At 38.6% G+C, this 25,939-nt stretch overlaps 2 protein-coding genes across 5 annotated transcripts in view; one reads left to right on the top strand and one right to left on the bottom strand.

Moving 5' to 3' along the window:
• Positions 1–1,060: 1,060 nt before the first annotated feature.
• On the bottom strand, positions 1,061–23,719 carry LARP7 (La ribonucleoprotein 7, transcriptional regulator). 4 transcript variants are annotated; one of them, XM_023219969.2, is made up of 13 exons: positions 23,445–23,719; positions 13,791–13,994; positions 12,366–12,466; positions 12,165–12,248; positions 11,868–12,032; positions 11,697–11,790; positions 11,278–11,628; positions 11,042–11,186; positions 9,153–9,304; positions 8,271–8,389; positions 5,591–5,750; positions 4,654–4,745; positions 1,061–1,406 (listed from the first exon to the last, which is right to left on the bottom strand). In XM_023219969.2, the coding sequence occupies exons 2-13, from the start codon at positions 13,990–13,992 to the stop codon at positions 1,326–1,328; spliced, it is 1,746 nt and encodes a 581-aa protein (XP_023075737.1). In that variant the 5' UTR covers positions 13,993–13,994; positions 23,445–23,719; the 3' UTR covers positions 1,061–1,325. The 4 variants fall into 4 exon arrangements, with proteins under 4 accessions (XP_023075737.1, XP_023075738.1, XP_023075739.1 ...); XM_023219970.2 differs by having other exon boundaries at positions 11,703–11,790; XM_023219971.3 differs by having other exon boundaries at positions 13,894–13,994; positions 23,445–23,627.
• Positions 23,313–25,939, top strand: part of ZGRF1 (zinc finger GRF-type containing 1) — an 84,046-nt gene continuing 81,419 nt past the window's right edge. The window contains exon 1 of the mRNA XM_023219968.3: positions 23,313–24,039. The gene's annotated coding sequence lies outside the window, so the exon portion shown is untranslated. The remainder of the gene's footprint in view (positions 24,040–25,939) is intronic.

Here is a 25,939-nt window from a genome sequence, read left to right as displayed (position 1 = left end):
CAAGTGTTACAATGTCCAAACGCAGATATTCAATAAATATTTGTTGAATGATGGTTTTAAAAACTGCTAATGGGAGGATTTCTGAAATTTTACTCGGTAACATCTCCATGTTGCCTTAAGACATTCCTCACTGGCATCAATTGAATTCTTGAAACCTTAATTTACTCCTGATACTCTGATCTACTGGAGCATCTTTAGTCATAATCCTCATAATAGGGCTTAGCAACTATTTATACATCTTCCTTCTCCTCCATGAAAATGCATATGCTAGCTTTCCTTTGTGGAGAGAGAAAAACTTCATGGAGTGGGTGAGTGGGAACTTGCCATGGTACTTACTTTGGTAGCAATTAGCTGTCACTCCAACCAGTGAGATGGCCAATCTCCTTAAATATCTGGCTCATAAAAGTGAACAGATCCTGATTGTAGCCTCTCCACAATCCATGGAAGGGGGTGGCCAAATAAGACCCCAATTTTGGATAAAGCTGACAGATCCAAGATTTGGTTTGTAGCCCAGTGAAATTAACTCCATGGCTGTCCACAATACTTCCTTGAGATTTTGGTAAGAGATTAAGATGCCAGTCCTGTATGGACCCAGCAAATTCAATTCTGGGAAGGCCTTAAATATTTCACTCCTGTGATTTTCCTGAATAAAATAACAGAGCTCAGTTCTGCCTAAGGTTGATTCCTGTATTTTTTCCTTCTTGTGCTCAGAGCACCTAGTATATTTTATTTTGTCTAACCAAAATAAAACATTTAACTTGATTTATGAAAAATAAACTCAACTCTTTTAAAATTTAACATTTTAATTAGAATCAATCCCTATGGTCTATTGTTCAATGGAAGCTCAGATAGGCCAAGTGGAATGAATACAACGAAATATTAAACATGTCTGTATAAATCAACATGAAAAGGTATTGAAGGTATTGCAAGTTACACTACTAAGTACAGTGAGAGTTCAGTATTAAGCATTTCTCTAAATTTTATATATATTCATGTAGTGTTATTTTTGCAATTATGTTTTGGTTTTACAATATAAAAGCAAAATCAACACATTTCCAAATAATGTTCAAAACACATTTATTTACTAAATCACCTGACATCAACATCTGAGATAATTTCAACAAATAAAATGTTTTAAGAAAAAATTGTGGTATACATCGTATTTGTCTCTAGAAAAAAAGTCTTATTTACAAAGTTGAGGAACAAAGATATTTCTTTTAATTAAAAACACATTCATTATGCAGTGCTACCATAATAAAAGTGAATATCCCAAGAACAGCTCAAGTATTTTGTGAAGTATTAAGAGATGAACTGTTTTTTTTTTTTCAATCATATTCAGAAAATCTTATGTGTTTACTTGCTTGTTGAGTCTTTGCCAGTCTAATCTTTTCGGCTTTGGTGATTAACTAAAGAGAAATAAATCAGAAATTAGAGTGCATTGGATACTTAAAAAAAAAAACCAAAAAAAAAAAAAAACCACCAAAAAAGAAACACACACACACACACACACACACAAAATTACTACTAGAAAAAACTTCACAGCTATCAGCTTGAATGAAAATTTTTTAAAAACAGCGAGAGATGACAAATGAGATAATTATGCTCAGGTCAAATCAATTACAAATCATATCTGTTATTAAGGCTATTGACTATTACCTATTTCTTTTTTTTTTTTTTGACTATTACCTATTTCTTATACCCTAACATAAATTGTTGAATATATTTAAGGAAGGCAAATAAAATTACACAGAATAAAGAAGAAGACTGTTTAAAATGTCTAAAATATTCCAAAAGCCTCCTTGATTAAAAAAAAGTTAAAATATTAAACTTTGGAGTAAATGCAAATCTTTTCCTCTTAAAAATACAGATTCTAATGAGTATTCATTTAAATAGCTTTAAAGTGTTTGGTGCCATAATGGCCATTGGAAGGAATTCACTTTTAGATTCAACTAAAAACCTATTATTCATCATTGAGGTGAATTAAAATCCAAAGATGTTTAGAACTCTATCATACCCACGTTGCTGTTCACAAATTTTTATAAATTCTGCCTCTACCTGCTGAGTATCAGTAATTTATACAGAAAATAATTCAAATGTTTTAAAAGCCAAAGAGAAATAAGCTTCATTCTGTCTTTAGTAGCTGTTATCTATTTTTACCAATTTGTTCAAAATGATAGGGCATACTATAAAGATTTAGGCTAGCAAAATGACTAGGAGACATCCCTTTTGGCAGACTTTTCCTTCATCTTCTTGATCTTTTGTGAGACATCACTAATTTTATTTACTTATGTTTAATATATTATTTTAGTTTAGTTTTTTGAGACAGAGCCTCGCTCTGTTGCCCACGCTGGAGTGCAGTTGCACCATTGTGGCTCACTGCAACCACCCACCGCCTCCTAAGTTCAAGTGATTCTCTTGCCTCGGCCTCCCAAGTAGCTGGGATTACATGTGTGTGCCACCTGGCTAATTTTTGTATTTTTAGTAGAGACAGGGTTTCAACATGTTGGCCAGGATGGTCTCCAACCCCCGACCTCAAGTGATCCACCCGCCTCAGCCTCCCAAAGTGCTGGGATTACAGGCATGAGCCACTGCGCCCGGCCCCATAATGTGAATATTAAGAGCAATAATTTTTTTACTTTTACTCAATTATGGGCCAAATACAATACTATTGTAGAAATATTGGGCTGTCATGCCAGTAAGGTATTTATGTAACCTTTTGACAGATTCACTGATGTTCTACTAGTTTTTTCTATTCCCATTAATTACTAAGTAATTAATTCAATTCCCATTAATTACTAAGATGCTCCTAGTACTCCAACTACACTGGTTTTCTAGTCCCTGACAGTCTTCCCTTATGGTCTGTGCATTTTCTTTGCTTCTGCCTGAAAAGCTACACTTCTAAACTTTACTGGGGCTTACTCGCTCACTTCCCTACGGGTCTTGGCTGTAACATCACCTTTGCAGACAGCTTTCCAGACAACCTCAGCTGATATAACGCTCTCCTGCAATACACTTTGTTTTATTTTTCTGTCTAGCACTGGTCATCACCTAAACTATATGGTTTATCTGTTTAGCTTCATGAAAGTAGAGGACTTTGTGATTCATGGCTTTACCCGAGGTTACAAGAATGGTGTCTAACACAAGGCACTCAAAAAACATTAGTTGAATTAACTAGCAAACAAGTTGGCTAAACTAATTATGGTCTACTCCTTTTTTCCAACAAGCTTTGCACAGCACTTACTTTGTGTGGTAACCTCCATTTAATTTCAGAAGAGTCAACTTGCTACTTTCATAGCTACTTAACAAACTGTGTTAACAATAATCCTGACATCATAACTGAATTGTGTTCCAACTCAATTTAAGAAATTTCCTAGTCAAAGATGAGCTCTAAATTTTTAAAATGAAAAATAAATGATTTATTCCTAGTTTTAAAAATATATAAAATTTAAATGAAATTTCACAGCAATTAGAAGGGTATTATTTAACAAAGTGACTTCACTTCAGTTACCAGTTCTGGATTAGTGATTTTAACATTTGAATAATCTCAAACAGGCTTTGAAATTAACACCTCATATCCCTGAAAGAATCCTTGGGAAGCACAGGAGGCTTCCCCACCACAGCAAGTTCAGTCTCCTTTCAAGGAAACAAAATTCACAAAGACCAGTAAGATACCTCCCCACAAATCACAATAAATTCTGGGCAATGGAAGAAGGCTGATGAAAAACATTTGCCTTTTAACTTAAAAAAAAAAATTTTTTTTTTAAAAATAATTATGACCCCAAATCAACAAGCTTAGATTACAGGAAATAGGACTTTTAAAGCGCTTACCTAACAAAAAAGGAAGTTCATCTTTTTCTTTTTTCTTACACTTTTGTAATATCATTTTGAGTGACAGAAAAATAAAATTACTGAAAGAGGGGCTGGCTTTTTTTATTTTTTTGAGATGGAGTCTTGCTCTGTCGCCCAGGCTGGAGTGCAGTGGCACGACGTCGGCTCACTGCAAGCTCCGCCTCCCAGGTTCATGCCACTCTCCTGCCTCAGCCTCCCCAGCAGCTGGGACTACAGGTGCCCGCCACCATGTCCGGATAATTTTTTGTATTTTTAGTAGAGACCGGATTTCACTGTGGTCTCAATCTCCTGACCTCGTGATCCACCCACCTGGCTGGGGCTTGCTTTAAATTATTTAAGCTTGTTTGTATTACCTACTGACTATCTTAGAGAAAGAGGAATAAAGCTTATCGTTGCTATAGGAAACACTATGCATAAAGTCTCTCCATCTTATCTGTGGCGCTTCCTATCTTTAGAAACTACATTCTAAATACGTTGTGTTTTTACCATTACGATCATCTTTCTATAATCATTTACCACCAAACTACAAGACATAGCAACCAGAAATCAAGATTGTTAAAGCATCACTAGTTAAAAAGAAAAACTCTAAATTACAATTATGTATCCTTGTGAGAAAAACAATTCCACACATTTTGAAATCTAGAGAAATGACTTTTTCCTCCCAACCTAAAACATAGTATATACTCAGTAAATCTTTGTTAGGTAATAGCAAAGCTAAGATCATTTTATGACTACCTATTACTGACTTTGGCATCAAATGTTCAAAGAAAGTTGAGTCTAAAAAAACAAAAATGAATCAATTACCTTTTCAGTACCTCTTTTCTTTTCCCGAGGCTGATTAAGTTTTGCCTGTCTATCAACCAAAATCTTCTGCCAATACCTTTGTTCGTGATCACCTTAAAAACAAACAAAAACTCTGATGGATGAAAAGAAGAACATATCTGAAAAACCATATTCAAGACATTATATTCTCAATAACAGAACTAGGACAGTTTTTGATTATATTTAATGCCACTTTATACATATTACAGAAGAGAAAAAAAATTATTAGTTTCGCTAAGTGCGGTGGCTCAAACCTCTAATCCCAGCACTTTGGGAGGACGAGGAGGCAGGATCCTGGCCAACATGGCAAAACCCCGTCTCTACTAAAAATTGCCTGGTGCAGTGGCTCATGCCTGTAATCCCAGCACTTCAGGGGGCCAAGGCAGGCAGATCACCTGAGGTCGGGAGTTCAAGACAAGAACAGGCTGACCAACATGGAGAAACCCCGTCTCTACTAAAACCATAACATTAGCTGGGCAAGGTGGCACATGCCTGTAATCCCAGCTAACCTGGGAGGCTGAGGCAGGAGAATCACTTGAACCTGGGAGGCAGAGGTTGCACTGAGCTGAGATTGTACCATTGTACTCCAGCCTGGGCAACAAGAGCGAAACTCTGTCTCAAAAAATAAAATAAAAATATAAAAATTAGCCAGGCGTGGTAACACACACCTGTAATCCCAAGTACTCAGGAGGCTGAGGCAGGAGAATCACTTGAACCTGGGAGGTGGAGGTTGCATTGAGTTGAGATCACATCACTGCACTCCAGCCTGAGAGACAGAGTGAGACCAAAACAAAAAAACAAAAAAACAAAAAAACAAACAAACAAACAAAAACAAAACTAGTTTCATTAGCCAAACTCAGAAAATGTTACCCACAATAAGGATGGTTACAAAAAAAAAAAAACTTCTATGAAGTTTTACCAGAAAGGATCTCGAGTTTCCAGCAGTGTTTCTTGTTAATTTCTGTATATGCATTTATTACTGCTTGAGCATCCTCAGGAGTTTTAAATCTAGCATGGCATTCTGTATCCCCTTCTAGCAAATCAACATAAAGAACTTCTGAGATTGCTGCCAAAGTATCCTGCATTAGAATTAAGTAGACAGACAAATAAAATTTAAAAAGTTTCACAATAATTCTAAAACTATTCCAATGGTTATGCCAGAATATATTATGTAAATAAAGCATTTTGCAGACTAATGAGGAGCAAATATCCTGTATCAAACATTTCTTGTAAAGCATGTTCTTAAAAATAGATTTGAATAATATCAACTCTAATAATTTATTTTCCTTTATTTTCTCGAAATCACAACCTTAAAATCTGAACTAGAATGGGAATATTCTATAAGGACAACAGATTTGTAGAGCAGAAAGCAGAAATAGTGTCCCCCAACCCCCAAATCAGGAAAGGTTCACATCTAGGAGTAGTTAGTATAAGGAATAAAATTAAAAAAAAAAAAAAAAAAAGGATTAAGGGAGGTTTGTTTTTACTCACCTGCAGAAAATCACTATGACTTTAAAATATGTGTACAAATCACTCAACTTTTAATAACAACTCATGAAAAACTGTTTTACCGAACCTAAGATAGTAGGTTTCCAAATTGTTCAAGAGCTCTTACTTTCTGAAAAAAATACCTAAGCAACCTCTTCTAAACAAGTTGTGGTCACCCAGCAAGGAAAAGTTTTACCTACACTGCCTGCTGTGAGGGCAAATTAACCAGATTCCTGCATTCTTAATCAACTTTTTTTTTTCACAGCAGGTTTTACAGAGTATACAATGCATTTATGCAGGAATGTTACACTAATTCCTAATTCATCAACTTCCATTCACAAAGCTAAAGAAATAACTGGAGATTCCTAAATAGGGGGAAAAAAAATCTTTCTTATCTTGCCTCACTTTAGTTTTAACCTACATTTTCAGGACACAACTAATTTAGATTATGTTCAAATGTCGAATTTTTACATGTTTGATTTATGGAAAGAATTGACCAATACCTGGGAGTATTATTTCATCATAGAATAGGAAAAGTTTATCAGTTAACAATAAAAAATATATAATAAAATCTATGAATTTCTAGAAGCCAGGGACTACATCTTAACTCATCCCAACACTCAGCAAACTAGCACAAAACAGGCATTTAGTAACTGTTTGCCAAATTAAAAAAAAAAAAAGAACTGCAGAGACATACACTTGCTAGTCCTTCCCACTTCTTTATCTAATTAATTAGTACCAAATTTAGATATAAAGCAAGTAAAAAATTCAGTATTGTTGAAATTTGAATGCATTCAGTACTAGTAATGAGTTTTATAACTGACTTCTGAGCATATTCAATTACTACAACTCAAAAGATATTTACTAAATATCCATTATAATGTCAGGCTAATCTCTTGATTTAAAACCCTTAGAATTTAAAACCCATAGAAGGACAAATTAGCCTAGTAATCACATGGGCAAGTCACAGACAGCTGTAACCACCATCACAGCTCAGTTTTTGTTTCAGCAAAATGTAAGTAACTACTAACTGGATTAATGCAGGGATTGATAAGATTTTGATGATCATAAATGATGAATTTGTAATTGATATAGTTATCACTTAAATAATAAAAGTTATTTAATGAGTGATTACAAATAACTGAGTAATTTTTTTTATTAAATGTTTTGGAATCTGATTAACCAGAGCAGTATTTACATCCCTCAATTTTCAGCTGTCTCCTGAAATGCAAGCTGGTAATAGCAATTTGGATTTGGCCAAATCCTTCACCAATATTGGAAAGAGAATCAAAATTTGTTTCTTAGTGACAGCTATAGGATTGTAGGACAGCATTTCAGATAAGGAGTGCTTACAGATAAACAACCACCTCAATGATATTCAAGTTAAAACCTGTGACTGATGAGTCTATGTAAAACCAAAACAACATACTAAGTGATGATGAATGTCAGTATAAGAAAATACTTAAAATATGTGGTATGTTACAGAGCATTTCACACTTTTTAAAAAGAAAAGGATTCACTTAAATGGGTGACAGGCAGGGTAAGGGTAAATAAGATATGGTACTCTCACATAAAAGTATATACTTTCCCTAATAGAAAGAAGTATTGCTACCAGTGTGGTATAAAAGGCTATAGAAGATGGACTGTACAAAACGAAAAAAAGATTATAAACCTGTGTGTACAGCAATTTGTAGCGTAAATTATATAGAACTATGGGTTTTTTGGCACATGTGTATAAGATTTCTATAGGTCTTCAAAAATATTTTACACTTATCTATAATTACAATTTTAAAGACAATCAGCACATAGGTAATACAAAAAAAAAAAAAAAAATCTGTGCCAACAAAAATAAGCAAAAGTTACAATTTTCCTATAAAGAAGGATGTTTAAACTGTCCTTACTATAAAACTGACTCAGTGAGGAATTTCAGTCTTTAGTTTTTGCTTCAAAATTAAACCTAAGAGTTACATGGAATTAAAACTGTACAGGTAGTTTACCATAGAGATACACATTCTAATTTGATTTGTTTTATCTTCCATATTCAAAACATTATCACACAGGGAAGTAAAGAGAAGAAAGGAACAAATACCCTAGGGGCTCAAAATCATTACCCGGACTTGTTTCCTGCCAGGTAGAGGCTCTGTGCTAATGATCTTCACAATCACTCCACTCACGAACTGTGGTCCTGTTGCATTAACTTTCTCCTGGGTGGGACATTCTTCACTGTTGGCTGTTGATTAGAAAAGGAAAAAGACCAGCACTAAATCTCTTACACTTAACAATTTAATACTTGGGAGGACTATCTTAGAATAAATAATTTAAAACATATTTAATTTTAAAATAAACAAAGTTTATTTTATATGTCATACTGCTTATTTCAAAATACCATGAAATAAAATCCAGAAAGTTTTATTATTCTACATGCAAATTGTTACTGCTAGAAGAGCACTGGTAAAGTCTTTAAGTTTGCACCTTCTCCCTGTACAAAGGAACACCAAATTTTAACTCAATAAAGTTAAAAAAAAAAAAATTATAGGATACTGTGTTCTAAATACATTATTATTCCAACGTGAACATCATTTATTTTTACAAGAAATGATAATTTAAAATGTATCCTAATTTTGAATTCATAAGAATTTTGCTTTAACTTATTCCTGCTTGTGGTTCATACTACAGAATGAAATTACAGGTGAGAAACTACAAACTTCATTCCTACAAACTTGTTCAGTCTACCAACTGCACTCATGTGCTTAAATGAAAACTGTAGAGAAAACTCAGGTTATTTAAAAAATTGTTTTAAATGAGCCTTTTAAATGTTTTTATATCAAGAGTAAATAACATATCTGGATAACTTAACAAATCAAGAATTGTTGTAATAATGACACAGAATAATGAAGTTTTTTAAAACTAAAGTTTATCTTGTAACAACTCAGAGATAGCATTTTCATATATAAGTACATTACAATGTTGTCAAAACTATCAGTGATCTTTACTTTTTTCATTTTTCATTCCAGTCTTTTGAGGTACTCCACCATCTGTTTCCATTTCTGACTCTGATTTTATTTGGGATATTGTTTTTTTTAAAGAAGCCATGCTAGCTTTTTGTAACGCTAAATACTCTTTTTTCAAATCCATCCATTCGCTCCTGCAAGGAAAGAAATGAAATAGTAATAACAGATGACTAAATATAAAAAAAAAATAAATAAAATATAAAAAGTAAATATGGGAATATCTAAATATATACATTCACAATGACTTGGAGTAACTCCTCCACCCAACTTTCTTGTTTCTTTAAACACATATTCAAAATATTTCCTGGGTTCTAAAGACATTTAGCAAATAAGCTAAGGGAGTTCCTCTTCCCCTAATATTCAGATTAAATGTTTTAAGATTGCCAATTACATTTTTGAGTGTGTCTGAAGTATTTTAATTTATAAAAGTAAAATTTTAGCATTGATTCCTTAACTAGTAACATTTACTAAATCAGTCATCTCTGTGGGAAAAGCGCCAGATTAAAGATTTGTTAAACTGCTTCCAATTTGAGAGATAACATTCCTTAGTATTTACTTGAATCAAGAAGAATTTCTAAGTAGAACAAAACACCCCATGGAAGCAATCTATTTATTTACATACATTTAACATGTAGATGTTTCTTCAAACAGCTAGAGTTCCTCCAGATAGAAACACAATGCCTCTCTTGGCTTAGTGGGAGCACTCATTGTTACCCTAATCTACGCCATCAAACAAGCAGATAGATTTTCCTTTTTTTTTTTAAAAAAGAGGAAGATATCTTGTGGTAATGGTTTTAGCTGTTAACATTGACATCTGTATACTTCAAAAAAAAAAAAAAAAAAAAAAAAAGGATCCAGACCCACCCAGGATCATACATTCCCTGAGAGCTGATACATTAAAATAACAAAAGGCCCTTGTAATGATTCTCTGAGATAAAAAGGCAAAAGGAATTCAGGAGTTAAGAATAGTATAAATAGAAGTGGCTGAAGTCCCTGCCTTTTACCCTTCTGGAGGAGGACAGCAATCTTTGGGAACTAATTCAGGAAGGTAAGGAAATATTTTTCTTCAAAAGGTATGCCATTTTGTTTTCTTCCTCCTCAGCTTTAACTACTCTCAAGTCCAAAGAAGTTGTATGTGGGTGGGCTCCCTTCAACTTTAACATGGAAGCGCTTTCTGTGACTTTAAAAGAAGTAAGTGCTTCCATGTTTTAGTAGGAGTGAATCCAACTTACTTCTCCAAAACAGAACATGCTAACTTCACTCTCCTTAAGAGGTTGAAGGGATCCCCTTTGCTTTAACATGGGGGTACCTGCTGTGTGAAACAAAAGTAAGTGCTTCCATGTTTCAGTGGAGGTGTCTCCAAGCCAGCATACCTTTTGTTAATTTTTTTTGTTACTGTGTTTTAAGGTTATTAAGCTTGTTACAGGTTAAAGGATTCTAAGTTTGTCCAAGACTGGGCTTCCCACCACTTAAACGTGGATGTACTTGCTTTGAAACTAAAGAAGTAAGTGCTTCCATGTTTTGGTGATGGTAAGTCTTCCTTTTACATTTTTATAAGGTTTTTAGAAAAGGATTTTATTTATCCTCGTTTATTTAAGCTTTATTTTGTATTTTTAAATCTGTTAAGGTGCCCCCTCTACTTTAACATGGAGGCACTTGCTGTGGTATGACAAAAATAAGTGCTTCCATGTTTGAGTGTGGTGGTTCCTACTTAAATCAGCGATTGCGTTAACGCCCACATTGTGTGCAGTTCTTTGCTACAGGCCACTACTGTTGCTAATATGCAACTCTGTTGAACATAAATTGGAATTGCACTTTAGCAATGGTGATGGATTGTTAAGCCAATGACAGGATTTAAACCACAGACTTACTTTGATAGTACTCTTAATGGTATAACTTCTTCTCCCATTTTATGTCTCTCTTTATGTTTTTTCTTATGTTTCCTTTTTGTTTTTAAGAGAGAGCTATCTTTTAAATCTCCAGTATCCTTCTCCTCTTCAGTAGAGATTTCTATATCTTGAAATAAATAAAAAAGCCGTTAAGACTTGGGGCTGTGAAATGGGTGAAACAGAAGCTTAATTTATCTAAATAAAACCTTGCAGTTTACCTCTATTTTCCTTGGAAGCTTCTGAAGGTTCCTTAATGATGTCTTTCTGAGTAATTTTCTTTACTTTTGATCGGGGACCCAGGGACTCTGCATCTTCAGAGCTGCTTCTCTTCCTCTTGCCTGTTCTGACTTCAGGTAAGCTCGATGCTTCAACTCTGTCCCGCTTTTTCTTTTTCTTTGAGGACTGTTTTTGGGGTTCAGTAGACTCAATGTCAGAGCCCTCAGATGTGGGTCTGGATCTTTTCATTTTACTGATGCTGGTGTTGCTTGTGTCCATATTTTCCTCTTTGGCTTGGACATTGTCTTCCTTTTTCATTCGGCCCTTCTTCTTCTTTTTCTTTTTCTTCTCTTCTGTAAAAGTGCCATCGTTAGTTCATCTTACTTCAATTAAATCTACTTAAATATTGAAAAATACTCACCCACACCTCTTAAGGCTGGAATGGGCTTATTTTTCACTGTTTTAGGAAATATGCCAGGTTTTCTTGGTGCTTCTTCTGGTGGATTGTTAAGAAACTGAAATGATTGCAAAAAAGTTTTACTATTTTAATACTTGTTACATATGTTTTTTTTTTTTTAGGACCTGGACCTACCTCAATTGCCTTTGCTGCTTGTTCTTTTGTTTCAAATTCCACAAACGCAAATCCCTTTGGATCTCCAGTAGACTTATAATGTGGTATACTTATATAAACAACATTGCCACATTTCCCAAAGACTCTTTCAATCCAGCTGTGATTAACATTTTTGGGAAGTAACTCCTATGATAAATTAAAAGCAATATTAAATAGTTTTTCACAATCCTTATATTTTCAGAATGTCAATAAATTTTTAAGTTAATTACATTGTTTCTGTGCCAGTTTCTGACTGGGGACCCGGGCTCTTAAGCTTACCACATACACCGTGCGCTCATCCTCATCTTTCGGTCTTTCCCCCAGAGGTTTTTTCCTCCTGATTCTGGTGCCTTCCAAATCAAGCTTTAAAAGAGTATTATTACATTAATAAAACTATAATAAACTATAATAATATAATCATTACATTAATATTATTTATAAACTAATTATGTAGTAACGGCAGTCATTCTTAATTCTTACCTCTACAACAGCTGAACTTCTTAATGCTCTGGCAATTAACTTCCCATCAGTAGTCAATTTTTTCATTTTGTTAAAAGACACAAGTAGTGATATATCAACATCTAACGAAAATGAAAAAGTTAATAATTGTGTTAGTGTACACTATCAGCAGGATTAATTCAATTTGGTACAATTTAACCTGCCCCTCAGGCTGGGCTTGGTGGCTCATGCCTGTAATCCTAGTACTTTGGGAGGCCAAGGCAGGTGGATGGAGTTAAAGATCAGCCTGGCAAAAAATTAGGCTGGGTGTAGTGGCGCATACCTGTAATGCCAGCTACTCTGGAGGCTGAGGCAGGAGAATCGCTTGAACCCAGGAGGCAGAGGTTGCAGTGAGCTGAGATCACACTGCACTCCAGCCTGGGATACAGACTTTGTCCATTAACAGTATTGTTGTGTGAGGGTCTAAATGGCATTGCATATTTGGCATGCCTAAAATGACACATCTTATTGTATGTAATTGCAGATTGAGATTTTATTGCTTAGCAATATCTAGACATTCAAAGAGGATGTCTGGATCCTATCCTATTAGAAACAAGCACATGGTTGGTCATTTGAAATTTATCAACTGGGGACAGTGGCTCAATGCTTGCCTGTGTTCTCAGCTACTGGAGAGGCTGATGTTGGAGAATCGCTTGGGTGGGGCTAGGGGGTGGAGGTGGGGGCAGAAGTTGGAGTGAGCAGACATGGAGCCAGTACATTCCTGCCTAGGGAAAAAAGATAGACCCTGCCTCAAAAAATGTGAAACAAAAAGTAACATTGAGCTAGGTGAAATGCCTTCTTAAGTGAACTAAAGTATAGCACTCTCATCTCGAGTTACACATGATAAATGGTTATTGAAGCAATTAAATCCCAAAATACTTACAAGCTTTGATATGAAACTGCTTATTTAATATAGCCTAAACTCTTACCAACAGTCTATAAATATTTAGAAGATTGTCATTCACTAAATAAAAATTAAAACAGATTACAAGGAATATACTTGCGGAAATGAATATACACATTATAGAATATACTATTTTAGGCTGGGTGCAGTGGCTCACACCTGCAATCCCAGCATTTTGGGAGGCCAAGGTGGGCAGACTACAAGGTCAGGAGTTCGAGACCAGCCTGGCCAACATAGTAAAATCCCATCTCTACTAAAAATATGAAAATTAGCCGGGCATGGTGGTGCGTGCCTTTAGCCCCACCTACTTGGGAGGCTGAGGCAGGAGAATCACTTGAACCCAGGAGGCAGAGGTTACAGTGAGCTGAGATCATGCCACTGCACTTCAGCCTGGGCAACAGAGCAAGACTCCATCTCAAAAAAATATATAGATATACTATTTTATAAATAAATTTAAAGGTAACCACATCTAAAAGTTGGTTCCTTTACTGAAGCAAACTTACATCCATCTCTAGATTTTTCTATCTGTTCTCGAAGAAATCTATCCTTGTGAAGATTTGCATCCCCAAACCAGAAGTCCACTTGCTTAGCAATATCTGCAAGCACCTGTTTAACTCGTGACCGTTTCTTTTTTTCAACTTCTTTTTTCTTTTCAGTGCTTTCTTCTTCCATTACCTTTTTTTGATTTCCACTTTCAGTTTCCATTCCTGTGAATTATAAGAAAAAGAGGTAAATATTTAAATAACCACAATAGCTAATATAGTTAAATATTTAGATTAGCCTTTACTGAGAGAATAATGGACTCACATTTGGCTGTGAGAAGACAAACAAAATTTATTTTTATATTTAATAAAGTAAATTATAAAATAATTTACCTCCTATGTTAGGGATCATGCTTTAGTTTTTTTTTTTAAATGCAAGGCCAGATTATCCTAGAATAATATAACAATTACACCTTTATCTCACTAAGCTGCACTTTTAAGGCAGTAAATGAAAAGTGTAAGATTGAGGGACCTGGACACTCTCCATTGCAACAATCCCCCCGCCCACCGCACCCCCCCACCGCCCCCAGCCCCACAGAATTTTTATTCGCTTTTTTTTTGAGACAGTTGCCCTCTTGTTGTACAGGCTGGAGTGCAGTGGCACGATTTCGGCTCACTGCAACCTCCACCTCCCAGGTTCAAGCAATTCTCCTGCCTCGGCCTCCCAAGTAGATGGGACTACAGGCACACGTCACCATGCCCGGCTAATTTTTGTATTTGTAGTAGAGACAGGGTTTCACCATGTTGGCCAGGTTGGTCTTGAACTACTGACCTGGAGATCCACCTGCCTCCGCCTCCCAAAGTGCTAGGATTATAGGCAGGAGTGGCTGTGTCTAGCAATTTTGATTTTTAAAATGTTAATTTCTGTTTTCTAGGGGCAGAATTCAACTGGTAAGCTGTAGAAATAAGCCTCTTCTCTCTTCTCTTTTCTCTGAGGCAGTCTTGCTCTGTTGCCCAGGCTGGAGTGCAGTGTAGTGATCTCAGCTTACTGCAACCGTTACCTCCTGGGTTCAAGCGATTCTCCCTGCCTCAGCCTCCCGAGTAGCTGGGAATACAGGCGCCACTGCCAGCACACCCAGCTAATTTTTGTATTTTTAGTAGAGACAGGGTTTCACCATGTTGACCAGGCTGGTCTCGAACTCCCGACCTCAGGTGATTTCCCAGCCTCAGCCTCCCAAAGTGCTGGGATTATAGGTGTGAGCCACCACACTCAGCCATAAATCAGCCTTTTCAAGTGGCCTTCTCATCCCAGTGTTTATTTCTGGGGCAGCAATTTCTAACTCCCTCCTTTCTCAAGTTCCTTTCAACATCTCTTCCCCTTTGCTCTGTCAGCTCCAGCCATACAGTCCTTCTTGCACTTCCTGAAGCTCACCCAGCAATGTCTAACAGGGTTTTTTAAACCTGTTCTGAAACACATATCCCCAGAGATAACACAGCTTGCTCTCCTACTTCAAGTGTTTAAATGTCACCTCAGTGAGGTCTCCTCCCACAACCAAATTTAATAATGCAAATTTCTGGATACACACACGGTAACTCCCCTGCCTTATTTCTGTTCGTAGCATTTATCACATTCTAAGATTACTATCACTACTATGCAATTTCTTTCTTTATTGTTTATCCTTCCTAGAAGGTAAGATCAATGAAATCAGAGATTTTTGTCTGTTTTGTTTACTGATATATTGTCAGTCCCTGCCACATAGTCACTTAAAAATGTGTTGAATAAATTGTGCCTAGATTTTGCTGAATGAATTGAATCACTAGTGGTTATATGAGCAAAGGATTAATATCAGGCCTGGGATAATACAGGCTGCTTGAGAATAACCTCAGTCTCCCATAATACAGTCTTCTTGGAAACTGGAGAGACTAATGGGGAATGTTATCTGTTTCCCATGTTGTACCTGGTTTGGAGCAGCTATTAGATGGCATGGAGGCCTTATGCTTGTATGACCAGAACAACAGACTGATAGGCAAAAGAGGTTAAAGCTTTTATGTGTTAAAGTGTCCTAAATACCCCGTGGTCCTTTTCTAGGGAAGGCATACATGCCTGTTGTGGGTAAATGGGAGAAAAAAGTAAATGGCTTAGTGGCCTCTGGTGGGATGAAGAAGCTGCATCTACCCTATCTTTTGCCTTGTATCTTTCTTTGGTAAACAGTATTTGCATCTCTTGAGTCTGACTGCTGGTTAGAATCTCTAACTGCTAAAGTGATGCTGCTGATAGTAACAGAAATAGATAATGTGTTTCAAAGTGGTATCTAGGAAGAGGGTACAAAGCCCTTAATGCATTTTACCTCAAATCTCCAACTAAACATGCATTCTCATCAAACTCAACAGAAGAACATTTTGGCATTTTAGGCTTCAGTAGATCAATCAAATACCAATTTTGAAATTATACAAGTAATGACATATTTAGGTGATGCTAGCTTAAGACATAAAACACAACTACAGGTTAATAATAGAAAAACAGTGAGGTGTCATCGAATACCCCATAACCATGTTCTTCACCTCATGCTCTTACTTCAACCCATCTGGTCAGGCTTTCCTCCTCACCATTCTAGAGAAACTGCAAACAAGTTCCTGAATGTGCTCCACTGTCTATTTGATCTCTCAGCAGCAAATGCAGTTGGTAACTCCCTCCTTGAAAATACTTTCTTCATATAGCTTCCAAACTCGTTTTCCTCCTTTTCAATTTCCTTTTGCAATCTCAGTTTCTCAATTTCCTTTTACCCTATCTCTCCTACTGTGCCCTACACCTTTAAATGATGCCTAAATTGGAGTCAGTCCTGGGCTTCCTTCTCATTTACAGTCATTGTTTCTGAGGATCCTGGCTTTAAGCTCGTTGGCTTCATGCTGAGGCTTTACAAATCTATCTTCTCTCATTAGCTCCCCATTCCAATATTTAGCTGTCCACCTGGCACCTCCACTAGTTTATCTAAAGGATATCTCAAAATAGGACTCTCAAATGCTAACAACCCCCTCCCACCAATTTTCCCTATCTCAGAAACACCAATTACAAAATTGCTGAAAAGGCAAAAGTCTTAAAATCATTCTTTATTTATTTATTTTTTTTGAGATGGAGTCTCAAACTCACTCTGTCACCCAGGCTGGAGTGCAGGGGCACCATCTTGGCTCATGCAACCTCCACTCCCGGGTTCAAGTGATTCTCCTGCCTCAGCCTCCCAAGCAGCTGGTACTACAGGCATGCACCACCACGCCCGGCTAATTTTTGTATTTTGAGTAGAGACGAGGTTTCACCATGTTGGTCAGGCTAGTCTTGAACTCCTGATCTCAGGTGATCCACCTGTCTTGGCCTCCCAAAGTGCTGGGATTACAGGCATGAGCCACCATGCCCGGCCTAAAATCATTCTTAATTTCCCTTTTCCTTACATCTCATGGTCAATTCATCAGTATTTCTGTTAGCTCTAACTTTAAAATATATCCCAAATATGAATAATTATCATTTCCTCCATCATAAGCACCTGGTCCAAGCTACTATTGTGTTGTCTGAACAACTACAAGAACTTTATTACTAGTCTGCTTGCTTCTAATCTTCTTCCCTTAGAATCAATTCTCCAGATAGAATTTATCATTTAAATATATAAATCAGATCATGCCAATTCCTTACACAAACTCCTCCAAAGGTTTCTTTCTTTTATTTTTTTTGAGATGGAGTCTCACTCTCCGCCTCCAGGGTTCAAGCGATTCTCATGCCTCAACCTCCCAAGTAGCTGGGACTACAGGCATGTGCCACCACGCCCGGTTAATTTTTTTTTTGTATTTTTAGTAGAGACAGGGTTTCATCATGTTGGCCAGGCTGGTCTCGAACTCCTGACCTCAGGTGATCTGCCCTCCTCGGCCTCCCGAAGTGCTGAGATTATAGGCATGAGCCACCATGCCCGGCCAGGTTTCTATTTTTTTTTTTTGGAGACAGAGTCTCGCTCTGTTACCCAGGCTGGAGTGGAGTGGCACAATCTCGGCTCACTGCAACCTTTGCCTCCTGGGTTCAAGTGAGTCTCCTGCCCCAAGTAGCTGCGATTACAGGCTTGCGCCATGACACCCAGCTAATTTTTGTAGAGATGGGGTTTCACTATGTTGGCCAGGCTAGTCTCGAACTCCTGACCTCAAGTGATCCACCTGCCTCCACCTCCCAAAGTGCTGGGATTACAGGTATGAGCTACCGCTCCCAACTCAAAGGTTTCTTATCATACTCAAAATAAAGTCCAAAAACCTTACTGTGATTGACGAGACCCTATATAATCTGGCCTGGGGATCTCTCTAACTTCATCTATCATAATTCTTGCCAACAGGCTCAGTCCAAACATAACAACCATCTTTTGGTTCTTTAAACATGCTAAGACATTTCTCACTTCAGGGCCTTTGCCCTTGCTGCTCCCTTGACTTTCCCTACCATATCTGTATGGATTATTTCCTTGTACACTTAGGTCTCGGCAAACATCACTTCTTAGAGAGACTTACTCTTTCCACTCAATCTAAAATATTCTCTCCCTGCTGACCTTAACTCTGTCCACCGCCTCGGTCACTATTTTGTTTTTTTTTTGAGACGGAGTGTCGCTCTGTCGCCCGGGCTGGAGTGCAGTGGCCGGTTCTCAGCTCACTGCAAGCTCTGCCTCCCGGGTTTATGCCATTCTCCTGCTTCAGCCTCCGAGCAGCTGGAACTACAGGCGCCCGCCACCTCGCCCGGCTAGTTTTTTGTATTTTTTTTTTAGTAGAGACGGGGTTTCACCGTGTTAGCCAGGATGGTCTCGATCTCCTGACCTCGTGATCCGCCCGTCTCGGCCTCCCAAAGTGCTGGGATTACAGGCTTGAGCCACCGCGCCTGGCTCGGTCACTATTTTTTATCCTTGTATCCTGTTATCACTACCTGGAATTATTACTTTATTTTTTATTTATTTTTTTATTTTTTGAGATGGGGTCTCTGTTGTGCAGGCTGGACTGCAGTGGCACAATCTTGGCTCACTACAACCTCCGCCTCACAGGTTCAAGTGATTCTCCTGCCTCAGCCTCCCAAGTAGCTGGGATTACAGGCAGCTGCCACCATACCCGGCTAATTTTTGTTTTTAGTAGAGATGTGGTTTCATCATTTTGGCTAGGCTGGTCTCGAACTCCTGACCCCAAGTGATTCACCCATCTGGGCCTCTCAAAGTGCTGAGTTTACAGGTGTGAGGTACCATGCCCAGCCTGAAATTTTAATTTTATTGTCTATCTATCCCACCAGAATGTAGACACTATGAAGGCAGGAACTTTAACTTCATCAGTACCTAAGTATTTGTTGAATAAATAAACAGATTTAAAAGTACCTGTAAAATGTTAACCATTTCAAATTCTTTGTAAGGTTGTGGAATGTAAATAAAATACAAATAGGCCAGGTGCAGTGATTCATGCCTATAATCCCAGCACTCTGGGAGGCTGAGCCAGGTGGATCACTTGAGGTCAGGAGTTCAAGACCAGCCTGGCCAACAAAGTGAAACAAAGTCTCTACTAAAAATAACAAAATTATCTGGGTGTGGTGGCCCATGCCTGTATCCCAGCTACTAGGGAGGCTGAGGCAGGACAATGGCTTGAACCCAGGAGGCAGAGGTTGCAGTGATGCGAGATTGTACCACTGCACTCCAGTCTGGGAGACAGAATCAGTCTCCATCTCAAAAACAAACAAACAAACACAATGTAGGCTATGATTATCACTACAGCAGGCTCTACCGCTAATTTTCTCTCTTGAAAAAACTAAGTTATAAAGGGCAGACTACCTGCTCTCCAATTCGTTTCCTTGTCAAAGCCCAACATCTAAGGAAAAGTAGACAGAAATATATAGGCGCGGAAAGCCACAATTTTCCCAGAAACCAGACTTTCCTTATCATTCTCATCTCTCAGCCCAGAGATCCTCCTTCATTCTTTTTACTAAGGATTATTTTTGTGGCTTGAAGTATTTAAGTTCAGTATGATTTACCTTCGATTTAGATCAAACAGCAAGGAACATAAGATATGGTATAACTTAGCTTCCTTTTTTTTTTTTTTTTGAGACGGAGTCTTGCTGTGTCGCCCAGGCTGGAGTGCAGTGGCCGGATCTCAGCTCACTGCAAGCTCTGCCTCCTGGGTTCACGCCATTCTCCTGCCTCAGCCTCCCGAGTAGCTGGGACTACAGGCGTCTGCCACCTCGCCCGGCTAGTTTTTTGTATTTTTTAGTAGAGACGGGGTTTCACCATGTTAGCCAGGATGGTCTTGATCTCCTGACCTCGTGATCCACCCGTCTCGGCCTCCCAAAGTGCTGGGATTACAGGCTTGAGCCACCGCGCCCGGCCTAATTTAGCTTCTTTATACATTGACTGCAGAGAATCAGGAAGTTACAATACTTTCGTTAGTCCTGATCCTCAAAGTCCATACTTTTCAATGTCCTGTGGTAACAGGTATGTGTATTGTCACTCCACACATTCCAAATCAAACTCATTGTCTTTCTTATCCAGACCTGTTCTTTCTACCATCCTCAACTTATTTAAGGATGCCATATTCCACCAAGTTAACCAATCAAGCTACTTATTAACTGTGTGGATTTTGAGGAAGTTACCCCATCTCTCTGTGGTCTATAAAATATGGATAAAAATCATACTTACATTATAAGGTTGTTAGCATTAACCAAAATAATGTAAATAAAGCACTTCCAATTGCTAAGATATAGAACACAAGTAACCATTATTCTATCCAATCTTTTGCTAAATCCTATCAGTTTGACTTTTGAAATGGCTCTCATCTCCATCCAGTGTTTTCTACAACTACTGCTACAACTGTCACTAGAATATGCCAATAGTTTATATAAACTGTTCTGTAAGTCATCCATTCTCAGCAGAAGCCTATGTATAACCCATCTAAAACACAGACCTGGTTTTGTGATGCTTCTGTCAAAACCTGCAACATTAGAAATTCCTTAGCACCCTCCCATAACACAATAGGCAGTTTAAGAAAACATTGTTTAAAAAAAAAAAAAAAAAAAAGTAACATTTGGCCGGGCGCGGTGGCTCACATTTGTAATACCAGCACTTTGGGAGACTGAGGCGGTGAATCACGAGGTCAGGAGATCGAGACCATTCTGGCTAACAAGGTGAGACCCCATCTCTGCTAAAAATACAAAAAAAAACCCCACGAAAACAAATTAGCCCCGTGTGATGGTGGGCGCCTGTAGTCCCAGTTACTCGGGAGGCTGAGGCAGGAGAATGGCGTGAACCCGGGAGGCGGAGCTTGCAGTGAGCCAAGATTGTGCCACTGCACTCCAACCTGGGCAACAGAGCAAGACTCCAAAAAAAAAAAAAAAAAAAAGTAACATTTAAGTTGTTTTAAATGCAGAATAAAAGCTACTGGGTAACCATACCAGTAACTTTATATACATTTTTGTAAATCCTCACAATCCCACTAGGTAGCAGTTTCTTCCATCTTCTTAATACAAAAACTCAAAAAAGTTATGTGACTTGGCCCAAGCTAGCTAAGTGAGTTATCCCAGGTATGTTTGATCCCACATTGTCTACCTTTTGGCATAATTTCCTGCAATTTATCACCATGGACTCTTATGTTCTGACTCAGGAATTCTTAATCTGAAGTCCATGCAACTTTGGCTGCACAAGAATTCTTGTGGGCTCCATTAAATTGTAAATAATACATTTTAAAGATAAGGTAAAATTAAGACTCTTGTACAAATATAAAATGGAATACATGGTAGATTTAAGCACAGTAATGGGTTGCTTAATGACAAGGACACATTCTGAGAAATGCATATTCAGGTGAGTAAGTACATCGTAGAGTAGGTAGTTATTGTATGATGTACTCACCTACAAACCTAGGTAGTATCGCCTACTACAGACCTATAATCTTATGGGACCACTGTCATACATGTGGTCTGTTGGTATGTGGTGCTTGACTGTAAATAAAGGAACCACTTAAGTGTCAAAAACCAGTTCAAAGAAGAACTAAAAAAGCAGGTACGGCCGGGCGCGGTGGCTCAAGCCTGTAATCCCAGCACTTTGGGAGGCTGAGGCGGGCGGATCACGAGTTCAGGAGATCGAGACCATACTGGTTAACACGGTGAAACCCCGTCTCTACTAAAAAATACAAAAAACTAGCCGGGCGAGGTGGCGGGCGCCTGTAGTCCCAGCTACTCGGGAGGCTGAGGCAGGAGAATGGCGTAAACCCGGGAGGCGGAGCTTGCAGTGAGCTGAGATCCGGCCACTGCACTCCAGCCTGGGCGACAGAGCCAGACTCCGTCTCAAAAAAAAAAAAAAAAAAAAAAAAGCAGGTACATAGGCAATCAGGAACGTTGAAATAAATATTAACAAATACTGCTCAGAATAATAATTAATTGCATCTTTACTGGACAAACTCATTTCCATGTTGTTGTAGCGGGTTACACGGTTGAAAAATAGTTGAAAGACCACGAAAGACAGATAACCTGGAAGAGTGAGTTAGACAAGACACCAAGTCATTTGTGTGTGTTTGCTATTTAAAAGTATTTCGTAATTTTTCCTGAGGAAATTATATGCAAAATGTTTGTTTGGAGACGGAGCCTCTTTCTGTCACCCAGGCTGGAGTGCAGTGGCGCGATCCCGGATCACTGTAACCTCCGCTTCCCGTGTTCAAGATTCTCCCAACCCGTCCTCTTAAGGGACTATAGGCATGCACCACCACTCCCCGCTAATTTTTGTGTTTTTAGTAAAGACGGGGTTTTGTCATACTGGCCAGGCTGGTCTCGAACTCCTGACCTCAAGTGATCCGCCCGTGTCGGCCTCCCAAAGTGCTGGGATTACAGGCGTGAGCCACAGTGCCCGGCCTCGCAAAATGTTCTAATAGGTCCATACACGTTTTCCTGAGAAGCTAATCCATAACTTTTATTAAGTTTTCAAAAGAAGCGTTTCACAACAGGTTAAGAATCATTGTTCTAGTCACTGCTTACAATTCAAGTCCCTCAACACCTAGTGGCCTGTGTCTTCCGCTTTGTCTGAATCTTCTCGTCTAAATTTCCTTACTAAATGTTCAAGGCCCAGGTTAAACGGCATCTTACTCTTTGGGATGTTCCACCACCCTGTGTCCTCTGATTAACTGCCTCCTCATTTGTTTTCGCTTAAGTTTTTTTGCTAACGCACTCTGCACACCGTATCTAGCACTTGTTAGTTCCCTTCCATAACTGGATTTTTAACTCTTTGAGGACGATGGCAGAGTCCTGCAAAAGATGATAATTTTAGAATATAAATCCTAACGTTCACTATCCTCTGGCAGCCACAAGTCAGCTCCAATCTGCGAAATACTGCACTGTCTTTACTGGCTACCGCTTCTCTCGGCACCCGTACTTCCACAAGCACAACGCCATAGGCAGGGCGCGCCCCAAACCGCCCCACGCCGGGCCCCTATGCGCCCCTACTCTCTGAAAACGAGAACTACAAGTGGTGCCGGAAGACCTTTACGCGTGCGCATAGATAACTAGGTCAAGGAACTGACGGGTGTGCAGGCGGGAGGCGGGGTAAGAAGGACGACAGATGATAAGAGTGGACCGCAAGAAAAAGGACGGAGAGTTAATCAGACGTCGCCCAAGCTGTGCGACCCTACAGGCCGCTTGTAACTTACTCCGTTCAACTCCCAAAATACAGGGTCAAGTACTGCGGCCTTCAGCCCTTTCCGTCTCCCGATCCTGATAGTCTTGGTTACTTTCGCGTCATAGGATGAGCGACAACGTTCGCCGGTCCCGGACGAGAAAGACGGGCCCGAGGCAGTGCGCGCGCCACCTACGTCACAGGCGAGGTGGTTCCGGGAGGGCGGGGCATCGGAGAGCGCGGCTGGCTGAGAGCCTCGAAGCCAAGGAAGAATTTGATTGGCGGTTTGAAAGCGGACGTTTTTGGCTTGGGCGGAGGTGGGCGGGCCAAGTTTTGGGTCCTCATCTGGTGAGGTCCCGCGTTAATGACGTCACATTCTTTCGCGGGAAAAATTCGAAAGTGGATTTTCTGCAATTTGACAGGTGAGGTGAAGTGTTTCTCGGGCTTTCCTAGGAATGGCTTGAGCGATTTGGGGCGAAGGGACGAAAGACTCTGCTCCGTAAGAAGAGAACCGGGAAGGATGCTGTTTGGAACCAGGATTAGGGTGGTCGCAGTAACAGCTACTCGGACTGCTTGTAATAAGGGTTGCTTCTTCACCGCTTTTCCCAGGCCCTGCTTTGCAATTTCGAGTACGTATGAGGACCAAAGGGGACTTTGCTGTTCGTATTTAGGACTGATAAAGGATCAAGTCTCCATTGTCATTTGGTGACACAGGATTATGGTTCAGGATTATGGTTATTAGAATCTTGGCAAATGAGATGTGGGTTTCCTTTGTTTATTTGGACTGGATGGTTTCTTAACAATGTTGAGTTCGTGATTCCAAAACTTTGTTATCTGAACTATTTAGAGGTTCAGGTTTAGGTTCAAAAAATCCTCCTTGTCTAAAAACAAAAGGAAAAACATCTTGTAATTAAATGAAAAATGGCTCATACTTTACTGAGAACACCGAGTTTTATGTATATATATTGTGTCTGTACATATTGTAGCACAAGGCATATATATATGTGTGTATGTATATAATTATCACAGAATATCTGGGATCTTTAAAAACTTCTTTGGAGATTAATCTTTCACCTGTTAGAAGTCGGTCAGCAGGTGAATTGGCTGGTAGACGTGGACAGATGAACACTTGGAAAAAACTCTTTATCTTTGCATCTCACTTAAATATATGATGCTGTTATCTTAAATAATTTTTTCTGATTAATGCTAAGATAAGAAAGGGTGTTGACTTTCAATGAAGAAGTATTAGAGCTCTTGTAGATTTTAAAAGATCCAGTTAGCTTTTTTTTGGAGGTTTTGTCCTGTAATCGAATTTAACCATCCTTTAAGAGTTTCCATCTTCCTAGTTCTTTTTAAACTATACATTCCAGAAGTAATATCTCAATTTAGGAAAATAATAGATAATTTATCTTGCAATTGCGAAATAGCATATAAGTAATCCTAAATTAGTAAATATTGAGTTCCTAATCTGTAAATTGTAATAATATTTATTCTTCAGGATTATGAGACTGATAAATACTATATGTAAAGTATCTCGTCCAATTCCTGCCTGATACATAGTATGTAATCAATAAATAGTTATATAACATATATGATTACACACAATAATTAATTATATATTATACAACAGTAATATATTTATATATTATATAATTACATAATAATTATAATGTGTATAATTAACATAATATAATGTATATAATGTAGTTTATAATATAGCACTTTGGGAGGCTGGGAGGATTGCTTGAGCCCAGGATTATGAGGCTGCAGTGAGCTATGACTGCAACACTGCACTCCAGCCTAGGTGACAGAGAGAAACCCTGTCTCTATCAAAGAAAAAGAAAAGTTAAAAAGCACACAAAAACAAAACCTTCAAATAAAGCATTTAACAGTCTCTAGCATATGGTAGCACTGAATACATGGTAGCTATTGAACAGATCTGATATTAATAACTGCCACATGCCCAGCACTGTGTCTGTACCATGTATTCTCATCTATGTACATAGCATATCCAGCCCAGGAGTGGTTTTCTGGATCTCTGTTTTATCTTCTTGGCATTATTAGGCATCAGCAGTTTATGTGCGCTAGAGAGGAGAGAGATAAGATGTGAGAGTTATATTTCTTTCTTTCTTTTTTTTTTTGAGATGGAGTCTCACTCTGTCATCCAGGCTGGAGTGCAGTGGAGCGATCTCTGCTCACAGCAACCTCTGCCTCCCGAGTTCAAGCAATTCTCCTGCCTCAGCCTCCTGAGTAGTTGGGACTACAGGCGCGTACCACCATGCCCAGCTAATTTTTGTATTTTTAGTAGAGACGGGGTTTCACCATGTTGGCCAGGCTGGTCTCGAGCTCCTGATGTCATGGTCCACCCGCCAGGGCCTCCCAAAGTGCTGGGATTACAGGCATGAGCCACCATGCCTGGTCAGGTGTTATATTTCTGAAAGGCAATCTTTCTGTAGGTTTGGTTTCTGTCCTGTGACCTGTGTCATGAAGCAAGTCTGTGTATCTCATTTGCATACCCCTTACCTATCC

The sequence above is a fragment of the Piliocolobus tephrosceles genome, chromosome 3, assembly GCF_002776525.5.
Source record: "Piliocolobus tephrosceles isolate RC106 chromosome 3, ASM277652v3, whole genome shotgun sequence".
NCBI lineage: Eukaryota > Metazoa > Chordata > Mammalia > Primates > Cercopithecidae > Piliocolobus > Piliocolobus tephrosceles.
Note: the sequence above shows the minus strand (reverse complement) of the source record. Positions and strands in the feature narration are given on the sequence as shown.